This window comes from Phoxinus phoxinus, assembly GCF_949152265.1.
Source record: "Phoxinus phoxinus genome assembly, chromosome: 4".
In the NCBI taxonomy this organism is placed as follows: domain Eukaryota; kingdom Metazoa; phylum Chordata; class Actinopteri; order Cypriniformes; family Leuciscidae; genus Phoxinus; species Phoxinus phoxinus.
Genome location: NC_136879.1, coordinates 23,129,284 through 23,144,654, shown reverse-complemented (window position 1 = coordinate 23,144,654; position 15,371 = coordinate 23,129,284). Strand labels below are relative to the sequence as shown.

General features: G+C 46.6%; 1 protein-coding gene across 1 annotated transcript; it reads left to right on the top strand.

Annotated features, from left to right (window-relative positions):
* Nucleotides 1-207: 207 nt before the first annotated feature.
* LOC306997495 (NXPE family member 3-like) lies at nt 208-13,444 on the top strand (the record flags this gene model as incomplete). Its single annotated transcript, XM_079610798.1, has 3 exons — nt 208-292; nt 12,911-13,024; nt 13,095-13,444. 3 exons carry the CDS (start codon nt 208-210, stop codon nt 13,442-13,444), a joined length of 549 nt encoding a protein of 182 aa, XP_079466924.1.
* Nucleotides 13,445-15,371: the final 1,927 nt, after the last annotated feature.

Sequence of the window (15,371 nt, the reverse complement as noted above, 5' to 3'; positions counted from 1 at the left end):
GACTCCGCCATTTCAGAGAGAGTCAGCCACAAATGTCTCTCGGAAACAGTAGCTGAAGCCATAATCCTCCCAATGGCGTGTGCGGCGGACTTTGTAGCACGAAGAGCTAGGTCTGTGGCGCTACGCAAGTCCGGAACACTGATCGCGCCCGGGCCTTCCTCGTCTAGCTTGCGGAGGAGGTTGGCCTGGTGGATCTGGAGGACCGCCATGGTGTGCAGCGCCGATGCAGCTTGTCCGGCGGCGGCGTACACGCGACCGTTCAAAGCTGATGACGTGCGGCAAGCTTTGGATGGTAGCACTCCCTTAGCCCGCCGTCCCGCAGAGGGTGGGCAAAGGTGAGTCGCTACAGCCTCCTCGACCGGAGGGAGAGCATGGTAGCCTCTGTCTCGAGCACCGTCCAAAACGGAGAATGCTGGCGAGGCAGAAGTACGTACTCTAGCTGAAAATGGCGCCTTCCACGATTTCGCTACCTCTTCGTGAAGCTCAGGAAGAAATGGAGCGTGTCTGGAGGGTGGCGCAGCGCGCTCTCCAGAAAGGAAGCAGCCATCCAGCCGGTTGAGAGCAGGTTGTTCGGGCGTCGACCAATCGAGGCCGAGGCTCGACACGGCCTGTGTGAGCAGACGCATCAGCTCTGCTTCGATGCTAATCTTCCCTCCTCGGCGTTCGGGGACGGCGGGGGAGGGGAGGTCCACAGAGCTCGCCCATCCCTCGCTCTCCGAAGCAAGAAGCGAACAGCAGTCGTCATCCCCCTCAGATGCGGCTAGCTGGTCGTCGTCCATGACAGACAAAGCGGCGGGCTGCGGCTTTAGTTCGTCGAAGAGCGACTCCAGCGAAGCGGAGAGAGGAGCTAGCGGCGGCAGCGGCGGCGAGCTCCTCGTGGCGGGGGGTTCCGGAACCCGCTGAGCGTGGCGCTTTTTACGGCGCGGCACTACAGGGGGTGGGTTAGCAGCTTCGGTGAATGATGCCAGGCGAGTCCGCAGAGTCGCGATGGGCATCATGTCGCAATGATGGCAGCCGCCATCACCGAGAGCGATAGCTGCATGATCCTCGCCCAAGCAGGAAACACATAGCTCGTGGTGGTCCCCGTCGATGAGCGCAGCTCGGCAGGAGCCGCAGGAAACACGAGACATCTTGAAAAAGACGTTCGTTGCTCTTTGTGAGAAAAAGCGTGTGACGCCGCGGGCGAACACACACACAAAACACACACAAAGTGATAAAGGATATATCCACGCCGGAGAAGCGCAGCAGGGAACGGCGGCTGAAGGCGGCGATGACCAGCGGCTTCAGGTAAGGGCTCGTCCTGCTGAGGTGCTGTATCAGACGGCTGTGGTGGCTCGAATCCGGTCCTACGATGCGTGTAGCTTCGTGAAGTAAAGAAAATCGGAGTTGAAGCAGCTATGCTTGGTATTTATAGACCTAGGCCACGCCTGTTTCGGCGGGAGATGACGCAGAAGGGCGCGGAGCGCCCTCATTGGTCAGCGTCTCTGGCCTCGCATAGGCTGTGCTTTTCTGGCGGAGCAGCCAATGGGCGAGCGGTATTGCTCCGCCTAGGGTTGTATGCTACAGAAAAGCGTTTTACATATTACAAAATTAAGGATTAATTTTTAGGCTTCAATCTCGACAAATAAATATCTTTCCCGTAGCGTCGCTAATCGACGCAGTAGGAGAGAACTCTACGTAAGAGAACTACAATATAGACTCAAGGTGTTAAATACCGGAATTATCCTTTAAGTTTACTGACAACATGTTACAATGTTTAGCTGCATGGTTACAATTGCTGGCAGGTTACTTATTTATTATTGCTTGACATCTTGATTCAATATCGATTCATTTTGATAATTATTAGTTACAGTAGATACATGTTAAAAAATAAATCACTAATGCTGAAAACGTCTCGGGTTACGACTGTAACCCTTGTTCCCTGAGGAGGGAACGAGACACTGCGTCGTTGAAAACGACTCTTTGAGGACGCTCCCTAAGCGTACGCCTCTGAAGTATGAATGAAACTAATCCAATCCTGATTGGTGTTGCGTCGTGACGTAACATGTGACGGCATAACCGGATGCATAAAAGTGTCGTCGGCGCACACACACATTAGCCTCGCGATGAAGCAAGCCGCTCCCAGGCGTTAAGGGGCGTGGCAAGACGACGCAGTGTCTCGTTCCCTCCTCAGGGAACAAGGGTTACAGTCGTAACCCGAGACGTTCCCTTTCGTAGGGAACTCGCACTGCGTCGTTGAAAACGACTCTTTGGGGAACGAATACCCACTAGGCCACGCACCGAAAAAGCCTGTCCTAGAGTGAAGCTGATCTCAGGCACTTAAGCTAGGACGAGAGCACTCGTGCGCCAGACGCACTAAGGAGGTGAAGACAATAAAACCTGATGAAAGTGTGCAGGGTAGCCCAACCGGCTGCCTCACAGATCTCCTGGAGGGGCACTCCCGAACGGAGGGCCCTAGAGGATGCCATGCCTCTGTTAAAATGAGCCCTTACGGCCAAAGGTGAAGGCAAATTGCGCACCTTGTAGGCCTACAGTACTTATGGTTTGTTTGGATGCCGGGAGCCCCTTATTAGGTGACCCAAAACACACTAACAGTAGGTCCGACCTCCTCGAAGAAGAGGACCTCTCAAGGTAAATACTCTGACTGGCAGAGCAAAGGAACCTCTCTTCTTCTGCCGACACATGAGGTGGAGGATGAAATGCTCGCAGGACCATGGACCTAGCCATGTTAGAATGCACTTAAGGCACATAGCTGGGTCTCGGGTGCAGGATGGCCTTAACTCTGCCGGGGGCAAAACCCCAAGCAAGCTGGCGTTAGTGCCAGGGCTTGGAGATCTCCCACTCTCTTAATATTTTAAGAAATAGCTAAGAGAAAGGCTATCTTGAATGTGAGGTCCTAGGCGAAGCCGACTGGAGGGGTTCGAAGGGAGCCAGGGATAGCCCTTCGAGAACCACCGCCAGGTCCCAGGAAGGAACCCTGGACCTGACAGTCGGTCTCATCCTCCATGTACCATGAAGAAATAGTATGACCAGCTGGTGCCTCCCCAAAGGCCCATCACTCGGTTTCACTTCCGCAGAGAAACGATATTGAAGAAACTCCAGAACTGAAGCCACTGGGCAGTTAACTGGATCTAACTCATGTTCTCTACTCCAAGTGGAAAAACATACCACTTGAGGCCATATAATCTCCTAGTAGACGGAGCCCTAGAGCTAAGTATGGTTTTGACCACCCCAGCTGATAGACCGGCATCTAGGTACTGGACTCCCTCAGGGGCCAGACCCACAATTTCCACAGCTCCGGGCGAGGGTGGAATATTGTGCCCTCCACCTGAGACAACAGATCCCTCCTCAGAGGAATCTGCCACGGCGGAACTATCTGAAGTGAAATTATGTCTGAAAACCATACTCGGGCCGGCCACAACGGGGCTATCAGAAGAAGACTGATGCCCTCCTGACGGACCCTCTCCAGGACTCCCGGGAGCAGAGCGAAGCCTTGGCCAGGCCTGTACCATGGCATCCAACCCCAGTGGGGCTGGATGAGTGAGGGAGAACCAAAGTGGACAGTGGGACGTCTCTCGAGACGCAAACAGATCCACTTCCATTGGTCCAACCTCTGCCATATCAACTTCACCACATCTGGGTGAAGTCTCCATTCCCCGGGCCTCAGCCCCTGCCTCGACAGGATGTCTGCTCCCTGATTCTGAACCTTTGGGACATATATTGCTCTAATAGATAATCATTTCCCCTGGGACCATAGATTAATCTGATGCGCCAGTCTGGATAGAGGGCGCGATCTGAGTCCCCCTTGTCGGTTCAGATAAATTGATGTCTGGGAGGAAGCTCCTCAGAGCCCTGAACACAGCCAACATCTCTAGGCAAAATATATGCCAAAAATGTTGATGGTTCTGCCACAGACTCCTGGCAAAGCGGCCATCCATGACCGCGCCCACGCCAGTGAAGGAGGCCTGTCGAAACGGTTTTCCGACGACATGACGCTGCTAACACTGGCCCTTGGGACAGGAACCAAGGTTTCTTCCATATTAATTAGGGAAACGAAGGCATCGGCGCGTAACCCTGATTGTTCGGAACAGATTTACCCTTGGGGAAATCCCCTTGGCTATCAGCCACCACTGAAGGGGCCTCATGTGTAAAAGGTCCAAAAGGTATTATGTTGGACACAGCTGCCATGAGGCCCAGCAGTCTTAGAAATTGCTTTACAGTGATGGCCTGGCCTAGCTTTATCCCAGACGCCATGGCCGGGATGGACTCGATACAAGATCCTATTGCGAACCCCGCGATCTGAGTCGCCGCGCCGCCTCAACGGACGCGGGACCCGAACCGCGGGTAACGCGAGCTTGTGAATTTAACTCACGATCATCCGGCCGCCTCGATGCTGAACACATCCACTCCCTCGGAAGCAGATAGTTGAAACATCGAGGTCTCGTCACGGGCAGAAGAAGCCGCAGCGCGGGCTTCTGCACCATGAACGAGAGCCTTAGAACCTTCAGATGAAGAATGAGAAGGTGCCGCAGCAGTCTCATCCTCGTCTGCAAGATCCCTTTGCGAACCCCGCGATCTGAGTCACCGCGCCGCCTCAACGGATGCGGGACCTGAACCACAGGGAACGCGAGCGCAGTACTGATAGGGAGTGTTTCACAGAGATTACAGACAGCACCCTCGAGAGCTGCCCGTGTGTGTGTTACACTCCCAAACAATTCACACACAACTGATGCGTGTCCCCACTCGTAATATATTTTGGGCAGGGGTGCACACATCTAATGAATTGCTCACTCGCCATAATGCAGTGACTGATCAGAAAGACAACACCAAATAAGACAGACAACAACAGAGAGCGCTTGCTAAAGAGCGAAAGCTAATGTGTGTGTGCGCCGGCGACACTTTTATGCATCCGGTTATGCCGTCACATGTTACGTCACGACTCAACACCAATCAGGATTGGATAGTATCATTCATACTTCAGAGGTGTACGCTCAGGGAGCGTCCCCAAAGAGTCGGCAGCATACAGCCTTAGGCGGGACAGCTTGCGCGCCTATTGGCTGTTCTGCGGCAAAAGCAGCAGCCTATGCGAGGCCCCCAGTGACGCTTGACCCAATGAGGACGCTTCGCGCCCTCTGCGTCACGTCCCGCCGAAACGGGCATGGCCTAGGCCTATAAATATCCGAGCACGGCTGCAGAATTGTCTGCGACACAGACATCCAAGGGCGTGCACGCCCAGGGTATACAAGTGCCTGATAACAGGAAAAAACTCACAGAGAGTTACAGGGAGAGCGGCTAGAATAGCATCATCCCTTTATAGTAGTGCCCCGAAGGACATAACAGCATATATATGTAAATAAATAAATATATATGGCGGGTCATGGCATTGCTCATGGGACACAGTTGTCAGTGAGTGATGCTTAAAACGTTAGGTGGTCTGGGCCGCAAGGCGGGGCAGGAACACCGTGTTGTGTCTTCTTAGACCGAGAACAGTTTGGCCTGCAAAGCGGGAGCCTCTAGGTTCTAGAACCTTATAAATGTAGACGGGGCGGCCCAGCCTGCCGCCATACAGATATCTTGCAACGAGATTCCACTATACCAAGCCCACGAAGAGACCATGCCCCTCGTAGAGTGTGCTCTGATGCCCAATGAGCATGGTAAACATTCCGATCCGTAGGCCAGCCCAATGGGCATGGTAAACCTTCCGATGCGTAGGCCAGCGCTATGGCATCCACTACCCATCTGGACAGGCTTTGTTTCGACGCGGCTCGTCCCTTAGAACGCCCACTGAACGAAACGAAGAGCTGCTCCGTCTGTCGGAAGACACGTAAGCTATTAATGCCCTGACCGGGCAAAGGAAGCTAGCATCGTCCTTTCCCTCGGAGGTCGGCAGAGCCGACAAGGAGATGACCTGAGCCCTGAACGGTGTGTTGAGGGACTTAGGCACGTACCCATGCTTCGGTTTTAGTATGACTTTAGAGTCGCTAGGCCCGAACTCTATACATGACGCTCTCACCGAGAGCGCCTGCAAATCCCCCACGCGCTTCACTGAAGCGAGAGCCAGAAGAAACACTGTCTTGAAAGACAAGTGCTTCATGTCAACTGAGTGTACAGGCTCGAATGGGGCACCCTTCATTGCATTCAGTACCGTAGAAAGGTCCCAGACGAGGACTGAAGGAGGTCTGGGAGGATTCAATCTCCTAGCTCCTTTAAGGAAACGAACCACCAGGTCGCTCCTGCCCAGTGAACGGCCAAGCGTCGGATTGACGAACGCTGCTATAGCCGCCATGTAGACTTTGAGCATGGATGGGGTCCTACCCTTATCCAACATCTCTTGCAAAAAGGAGAGAATCTCCGTTTCCTCGCAGTGTAGGGGTGATAGACCCCGGGCTGAACACCAGCCAGAGAACACAGACCATTTAGAGGTATAGAGCCGTCTAGTGGATATATATATCCGTATAAAATCCGTCTTATATATATAAGTATTTAAGACTTTCAGGATTAGAATGAGAGCTTGTGCTCAGGTCAGGTATAATAACTTTATTTGGCTTATAATTTTATATAAGTATACCCTTATAATTTGTATTAAAGTAGTTTATCTGAATTTTTGGTTGTAGTTCCACCAGAGTTCCACTGGGGGCGATCGCCCGAGTGCAAAATGAATGGGAGTCTATGGGGCTAGACGGCTAAATTTGTCTCTTTCACCCAATTCGCCTTTGGCTAAGCCACGCCCTAGAATGTAGATTGACCAATCACAGCGCAGCCAAGAACGAGCTCCCACAGAGGCTCCGACACTTTTTCACGGCGCTCCATTGACTTCAACGCAGGAGACTCATATTTTTGGTCTCGGCAGGCTATTACGTCGTCGTTTTATAAAAAATATGGTTAAACGTTGTGCCTGGGGCATTTGTAACACAGATACGCGTTTCCCAGAGAGGTTGGAGGGGGTGTCCGTTTTTTCCCCTTCCCAAAACCGAAGTTAAATACTGACAAGTGTCGTCTTTGGATTAAACTGTGTGGACGTCCTCAGTCAGCGAAACCCCTCAAGGATCAACAAGCACACTTTTGTGCTCTAAGATACATTTACCTTTTAACCTTACTGTGTGTGAAGTTAAGTTATTACTAGTTAGACAGTTTTATGCTGTTTAGGTTATGATTTCGGTTCTCTGCCCTAATTGTTGATACGCTAGCACACGCTGCTAATAAATACAACTTTATACTCGCGTAGTCCGTTTGCTTTGTAAATAATAACGATTATAGAAGTGAATAGAGACCTACCCAGCTTTGCATGAACAGTGTTTCTCCTGATATTTTTAGTCACAGCCTCCGTCTCCATTAGGATATGCGGTGGTTCATTTTTTGACTGTGACCGTTATGCTTTTGCCTCTATTTGGATGCCTTGTTGCTGCTTGCGTTTCACCGTTTTTCTTGAATAAAGCCTTCAAACGCACACTGAGCCCCTTCTGCCTACTTCTATCGGACCCTTTATTTGCTGCTTTATAAAAGTTTGATAAAATTTCAGCAGGAAGAGCTGTCACAGCATAAGCCATGTTGATACCAAACCAGAGCCCAGATGAAGTTGTCGGAGGTAGCAACAGTAACTAAGGGGGGCGGGGCTTAGCCAAAGGTGAATTGCCGTTGAGAAATCTCAGATTTGACTGTAGGTTTGGCAAGTTCAACATGGGTTATAGGTCGAAAATTGAATGAACGAGTACTTATGTCCTTTCGATTTCTTACAGGTTGAGTTGTTGTTGCCCATAATACGCTAGCATTCTGCTAATGAACGCTGATTGGTCAGTGAATGACTGGTTACGACCAGAGATACCGCTTGATGGCATCATGGCATCCGAAGCGGGAACAGAATGTATTCTAGCAGAAACTCTTCTAGCACGTGTGTTTACCTGTGTCAGCTGTGCTGGCGATGCCTCGAGAGAAAAGAAAGTGCAGAGCGCGAAAACACCAAAGTGACTGAAGGATTGCCGTAAAGCAGTATTCGTACGATGTGTATGACGTCATTGACATTTTGAAATACTTTTTAAAGCAAATAAGTGACTCTAAAAAAATCTAACACCCAGCAATGTGCAATTTCTTTGCATCTCCTTTCGAATACAACATTCAAATTACTAGGCAAAAAATTATATCTTGAGAAAAGTGGATTTTGAGGGGTATAGCTCCATAGACCACCATTCATTCTGCACTCGTCCTGTGAGCGCCCTCATATGGAATCAGAGTGGAACTGCAACCAGTTCAGAAGCCGGAAGTGTAGTGAGAGTGAACCTTCTCGCCTTATTAGACATTCTCTGCTTGTACCTTGTATTATTCAGGGGGGCAGTGTTCCGAAAGACACTGAAGCATCCCTGGGCGCCGCCATTGGCTAGCGGACCCCCACCTGCTGTTAGCTTTCCATTGACTCCCATTCATTTTGGCGTCACTTTGACAGCGAATAACTTTACATCTAAGGCATTTAAAGACACCGTTTGTCCATTGTTTATTTCTAAAGAAACACGAAAATGTATAAAAGGCTCCATTACCTTGTATCTTACGTTATGGCCCCGTAGAAGCAGTTTTTGTAAAAATAGGCTAACGATTGCGTCATAACCGCGCGACTCTGTCGCACAAGTCGAGAAATTACCGTATGGACAGGCAGAGAAGCTCGCAAGCAATCGGGAGGACGTGGAGGCATAAAGTCAAGGGAGAAGCCCATAGAGAGTGATAAAGTTGCTCCCGCTGCTAGCTCATGGACAGCTAATACTCACGCTCTCCGTCTCTGCGAGATTCGGAAGGGAATGATTCAGATTTCTCTCGGCACAGCTACTAGAAGACCTACAGGTTGCTCACGTCACATCTACGTCGTCAAGCTCAGTTTGAGCCTGCGCAGTTCGCCTGGCGATCAGGAAGTGAGTGCTTCTAATTGACTTCACTTCTCTCCGTTGAAACCTATGGGGTCGCTGTGTCCAGTTTATATACTGTCTATCGTATTATTACCAATGCGAACATGGGATATCAACCAACCCCTGATGAAAAATAAGTATACTTCAAGTTCATTTTATGAAGTATACTTAAGTAATGTTCAAGTATATTTTTAAGTATACATTATTATGTATAAGTATAGGCTACTAATGTCAATATGTACTAGTAGTAAACTTGTATACTATTTTAATACCGCTTGGGACTAAATTGGCCCACTTGAAGTATATAACAGTATATGTTTAAGTGTAGGCTACTATAAGTGTAACAGTAAACTTTAAGTGCACAACTAGTTCATAATTGCGTTTATCATTTGTACTCCAAGTGAACTTATGGGTATACTAGTTTACTATTTTAATACTTGTAGCACATTTTTAGTTTATGAAAGTACAATTTGAAGTACACTCTCAGTAAACTACTAGTTTAGTAGATTTATACTACAAGCTTACTTAGTTTACTATTTATATATTATTTTGCACTTGCAGTAGGCCTATACTGTTCAAATGTAATTTTTTATACTTGAAAGTTAACTGCTCTTTACGTTTAAATTTTTTTATTAGCTTCTTTTTTATCAACACTTGAATGTTGGTAAGTTTCATAAAGAAAGGCAACATTTTAAACAAACATGTTGAGAAAATCTCATTTTTGTCAAAGACTACGCCTTGATCAGATTCAGAATGATGATCAAAACACAGATGGAGTAGATCGAGTCCAACACCCCCAAAGATTCACAGTCGTTTTCTCTTCATGTGTTACGCTTCATTTCATTTGGAAACATTAAGCAGTTTTGATTTACACGCTGTTTAATGTTTGATGATCACGCTATTTTACATTTGCGTGAGCAATCTTCTGTCACTTGTTTCAGCTTCTTCTTCTCCTGTTTTGATCCGGAGATTCTGTACTAAGATGTGTCATAGCGCCCCCTACCGTATAACAGTGAAAACATAGATAGCTGAAAATTTCAGTCAATAGTGGGGAAAGAGTAAAGTAGAATTAAAGGGCACCTATTATGGAATTTTGAAATGTACCTTTCATGTAGTGTGTAACATAGATCTAAGTGAACAAAAACATCCTGCAAAGTTTGAAATATGAAAGTGCACCGCATATAAAGTTATTGTCTTTCAAAAGTAAGAGTCGACTCAGAGTCATTTTTATGAATCGTTAGAAGACCGAAGCTTTTTCTCTGACTAGATGACGTCAACTTGTCAAGTTATTTGAATATGATACGCCCACTTACCAAGGCCAGGGAAAATATCATGGCGACGAGACGCTGTGTTCTGAAGTGCGACTCAAAAGCCAACTTTTTTCATCTGCCCAAGGAGGAGCATTTGGAGACTAAGTGGCTACAATTCATATATACAACTATACCACAGAAGTATAGTCCGAGCCTTGTGCTTTGTTCGCGCCATTTTGAAGACGATTGCTTTACCAACTTAAATGCAATCAAACTTGGATTCGCGAGCCGGCTGATATTGAAGGAAGGTTCAGTTCCAAGTGTATTTGCATCAGCTTCCTCCTCCGTATCACAACCTGTAAGTGTTATTAATAATTGTTGCTTTTATGTTTTATGTAGCATGCTTAATAATTATTTTGTTTGTTGTGTAAGCACCGTTTAGCTTCTGGTCTTCAATGACAATTGTATTGAGATATGTGAAGTGTTTGTCGTTGTTTTCGGAGTTGTCTTAAAGAATAGAATAATACCTCGTAGTAACGTAACTTTTTTTTTTTTTTTTTTTTTTTTTTTTTTTAAACGTTATGTTTATGCATCGGGCTAATGCAAACAAAGACTGATTGTGCTTTTACAATATGAACTCTGGGCTATGCTCGCTAACATAACATTAAATTCTTTATCTTATTTTTAGTTTTTTACTACAAACTACAAAGCAGTGGACTATAATCATTATTATAACACGATTTAATTGATAAAAGCATCATTGTACTCCGTGTTAAACAATAAGTATTATCTCTGTAAACACTGCTGGGTCATCTGACCAATCGCAGATTAGCGTCGCGCAAAGGAGGGGTTTGGAAAAATGAGTCTGTTTTGGGGGACTCCCAAAACAACATTAGGAACATTTTAAATGTCATAATAGGTGCCCTTTAAAGTAAATTCCTATGTACACTACCAGTGGACTAGCCTACACAAAAATTCAGATACGCAGAATTAGAAACATAACTGTTTATGTCAAAATTGTAATCAATATTTTCAAAGAAGGTAAGTTTCATAAGACTGTATATGAAAAACTATGTAAAAAAAAAAAGTATATTTATTATGCTAGTCGATCAAAAGAGTTCAAACAACTACAAGCCAAGTATACTTTGAATACTTAATTATCCTTTTAAGTATATCTCGATCAAAAGATTGAGTACAAGTACAGGCCAATTATACTTGGACTTTTCTCTCAGTATAAGTCAAGTACACTTAAGTGCAATTTTAAGTATATTTCTGAGAAGTACATAAAAAGTAGACTGAAAGTATATTTTCTTATTTTTAGTTTAAAAGAAGTATAGGCCTACTAATTGCACACTTGAATACATTTCTTTTTCGTAAGGGACATCGAATGCGTTGCCTGCCCAAAAAAACTAAAATTAATCAGTTTTGACTATAAGTGGGCTACAATTAGCCGGTCTGACTACGAGCTAGATCGTGTCACACAGCCTACACATAGAACATGTCAAAGAAATAAAACCAAACACCTTGTAATCACAGTTGACTTTGCTTACATGATGGAATATCATACTTATCGCAAGTTATTTTGGAAAAAATTAAATGTAACCAGATTCAATGTTATTTTGTCTAGAACTGGGTTACACATAGCCGGACTATCGGGTCTATATTTAACCGAGACGGTGAAATAACGGCTATTGCTTGCTGGGCTGGTACGCAGGTAGGCTATCAAGAATGCGTAATTTATGCAGGTACAAAAATCAAGAATGCGTAATGCCACTTGTGTTACTACACGCCTTTGCGTACTTTAAGGGCTGTCGCCAAAATGCAACCTAGGCAGTGGTAATTTCATTTTTTCACACAGACGAAAACGAGACGATATAAAACCCGTTTTAAATGACGACCACTATGACGAAAATGTATTGACATTGACAACGAATAAAAACTAGACGGAAATGTTAGGGAGGGATGATTGGGGAAGTGATCCAGTCAGAACTGATGGCATGCGCTTGATGCATGTCTCAAATCGTTTAAAAAATTTAAACGTCTGGGAGAAAGAGAAGAGCAGACATACTGTATGGATAGATCTGAATAAGAGTGAAGACGCGAAAGAGAGCTTTATTCTGTATGTTTTTCTGTGCGAACACACACACACACACGACCCGAAGCGTGCAGCGTGCTTTTTTTTGGGCTACTTTTCCATTCTCTTATCCTTGTGACCCATTTTCTGCTTAGCATTACAGCATTCAGACTTTTACATGAGACAAGGGAAGTTCTCCAACAGTAACAGCTGGAAGTAATTTGGCATAATGAGTACGTACAGGCAATGGATTATGGGAGAAACTTGTGGATAGTCAAGGGTGGGAAAGCAAGGGTCTGGAGAGGGGTGCACTCTGGTGGATATGCAGGGCACTTCAACTGGTAATCATGAGCATGACACATATCATATTCAATGTCAATTAAAGGATCATCAAAATGTTTCATTCCGAGGGAAATGAAACTATTGGTACGTTGGTCAATGGTTTAACCCAGCAAAATACAGTACAAGGAGGCGGATATGCTGGGAAATGTGTTGCACATAATACATTTTCTGACATTTAGACAATGCAAGTCAAACAAAATCTCCAGTTTTGGCAATTTTTTAAAAACTTGTACCTTTGACACAGAACTTGCATTTACTCGTCCTGCAGATGTTACAGAGAAATGTCACCCTGGTTTACACACTCCAGTTCCAGCTGGCTTTTACTTGAATGATGTGTGGACGTCTTTCGTCTGTAGCACCCGCCATTTTACAACCCAAACGACAACAGTGTCTGAAAGACAAAAACATCTACATGATGGGAGACTCTACTATGAGACAGTGGTTTGAGTTCTTTGTGAAAGCAATGCCAAGTGAGATAAATAGTTGCTTATTTGTTAATTACAATTATTTAGATGCATTAATTGTGGATCTGTTTTTCAGCCCTGAAGCAGATGAACCTCCATGTTCAATATCAGTCAGGGCCGCTCATAGCAGTGGATGTGGATAACAACATTGACTTACACTGGAGGGCTCACGGCGTTCCTCTACGCTCTAGGAAAGCAGCATTTGCTGATCTGCACTACATCAGTAATGAGATCGATGACCTGGCTGGAGGACCCCACACAGTCATTATGTTCAATCTGGGCCCCCATTTAACCACGTACCCTCTGGATTTCTTCACCCATAGAGTGTTGAGGATTCGCAAAGCTGTTCTAGCATTGTTACAGCGGGCACCTGATACAACTGTTATAATCAAGACTGTCAACACTGGCTATAAGGTAACGTTATAGGCCTTCATCACACTTCAAAAGCAGACGCTGTAGCCTGTATCAATGGCAGTACCTGTGGCACAGGATTGTTGTGATTTATTGATGTACAGTTAATCACAGATATTTCATACTTCAGCTTCACATCAACTTCAGTTTACTATCATTAATTGGGTATGATAAAAAAGAAAAATGGTCTAATGTTATACCTAATTCCTAACTAATGTTATGCACAAGCCTACTGTATTTCTATGTGCAATACTTCAGAGTCTGATTAACTTTTTATTTTAAATAAATGCAAGAATAGAATACAAAAAACATATCACATGAAAGACCATTAGAATTAGATAATTGGGCAATGCTATACACTATACATCCCATAAAACATTAATTGCATTGTTTTCTTGCACTTTCTAATACAATAATTAAATTCTGGATCAAATTTAAGATCAAATAAAGGAACATTTCCTGCATTCCATTTCTATTTTTTTATTCAAAAGTAGCTGGTTTTGTTATCTGAAACGAGCCATTTTCTCCAGGTTTGGATGCAATGATAGCATTGCCATTGTATTGTAGTGTATTTCGGTTATTCCTCCAGCAATAACTTACCGGTGCCAAAGGGTGCCCCGTCCCTGAGAAAGGAGGTCCTTCCTCAGAGGAATAGGCCAGGGAGGTGCTGTCGCGAGGAGTACAAGTTCGGAGAACCAGGTTCGGGTGGGCCAGTGCGATGCAACCAATATGACCTGCTCCTCGTCCTCCCTGATCTTGCACAGGGTCTGTGCAAGAAGGCTCACTGGGGGAAACGCATACTTGCGGAGGCCCCATGGCCAGCTGTGCACCAGTGCGTCCGTGCCGAGCTTGCCCTCAGTCAGGGAGTAAAACTGGGCGCAGTGGGATGAGTCGTGGGAGGCAAACAGGTCTACCTGTGTGTCCCCGAACTGATCCCAAATCAGCTGAACCGTCTGGGGATAGAGTCTTCATTCTCCAGGAAGAGGCTGAAGCCGTGAGAGCTCGTCGGCTGCACAGTTCAGGTCTCCCGGAATATAAATGGCTCAAAGCGACCTCAGATGCTTCTGACTCCATAAGAGGAGGTGGCGGGCGAGTTGCGACATACGGCGGGAGCGCAGACCACCTTGTCGGTTGATGTACGCTACTGTCGCGGTATTGTCTGATCGGACTAGTACGTGCTGGTTCTTGAGCAGCGCATGGAAGCGGTGCAGAGCGAGACGTACTGCCAGCAACTCGAGGCAATTGACATGCCATAGGCGGTGGGATCATGTCCAGGAGCCTCCGGCAGCATGTCCATTGCACATGGCGCCCCAGCCCGTGGAGGAGGCATCCGTTGAGACAACATCATGCCTGGAAACTCGTTCTAAGGGCACTCTGGCCCGTAGAAAGCTGAGGTTCGTCCACGGGGTGAAGGTCTGACGGCAGGTCGGAGTAACTGGTACTCGGAACGTTCCCTGGTGCCATGCCCACCTCGGGACTCGATCGCGAAGCCAGTGCTGAAGTGGTCTCATATGAAGCAATCCGAGCGCCGTTGCCGCGGCTGCAGATGCCATATGCCCCAGGAGCCTCTGAAAAAGTTTCAGTGGAAACGCACTCTTGCCCTCGATTTGTCTCAGACAAGTCAGCAGTGACTGCGCGCGCTCGGTCGTAAGCTGCGCGCACATGGCGACCGAGTCGTTTTCCATACCGAGAAAAGAGATCCTCTGCAAGGGGCAAAGTTTGCTCTTCTCCCAGTTGACCCGAAGGCCCAGACGGGCTAGGTGCCGGAGCACCAGGTCCCTGTGTTTGCAAACCTGGTCCCGAGAGTGAGCTAGGATTAGCCAGTGGTCGAGATAATTCAGGATGCGAACCCCGTGTTGCCGTAGCGGCACAAGGGCTGCCTCGACGACCTTCGTGAAGACGCAAGGAGACAGGGCCAGCCCGAATGGGAGAACCACGTACT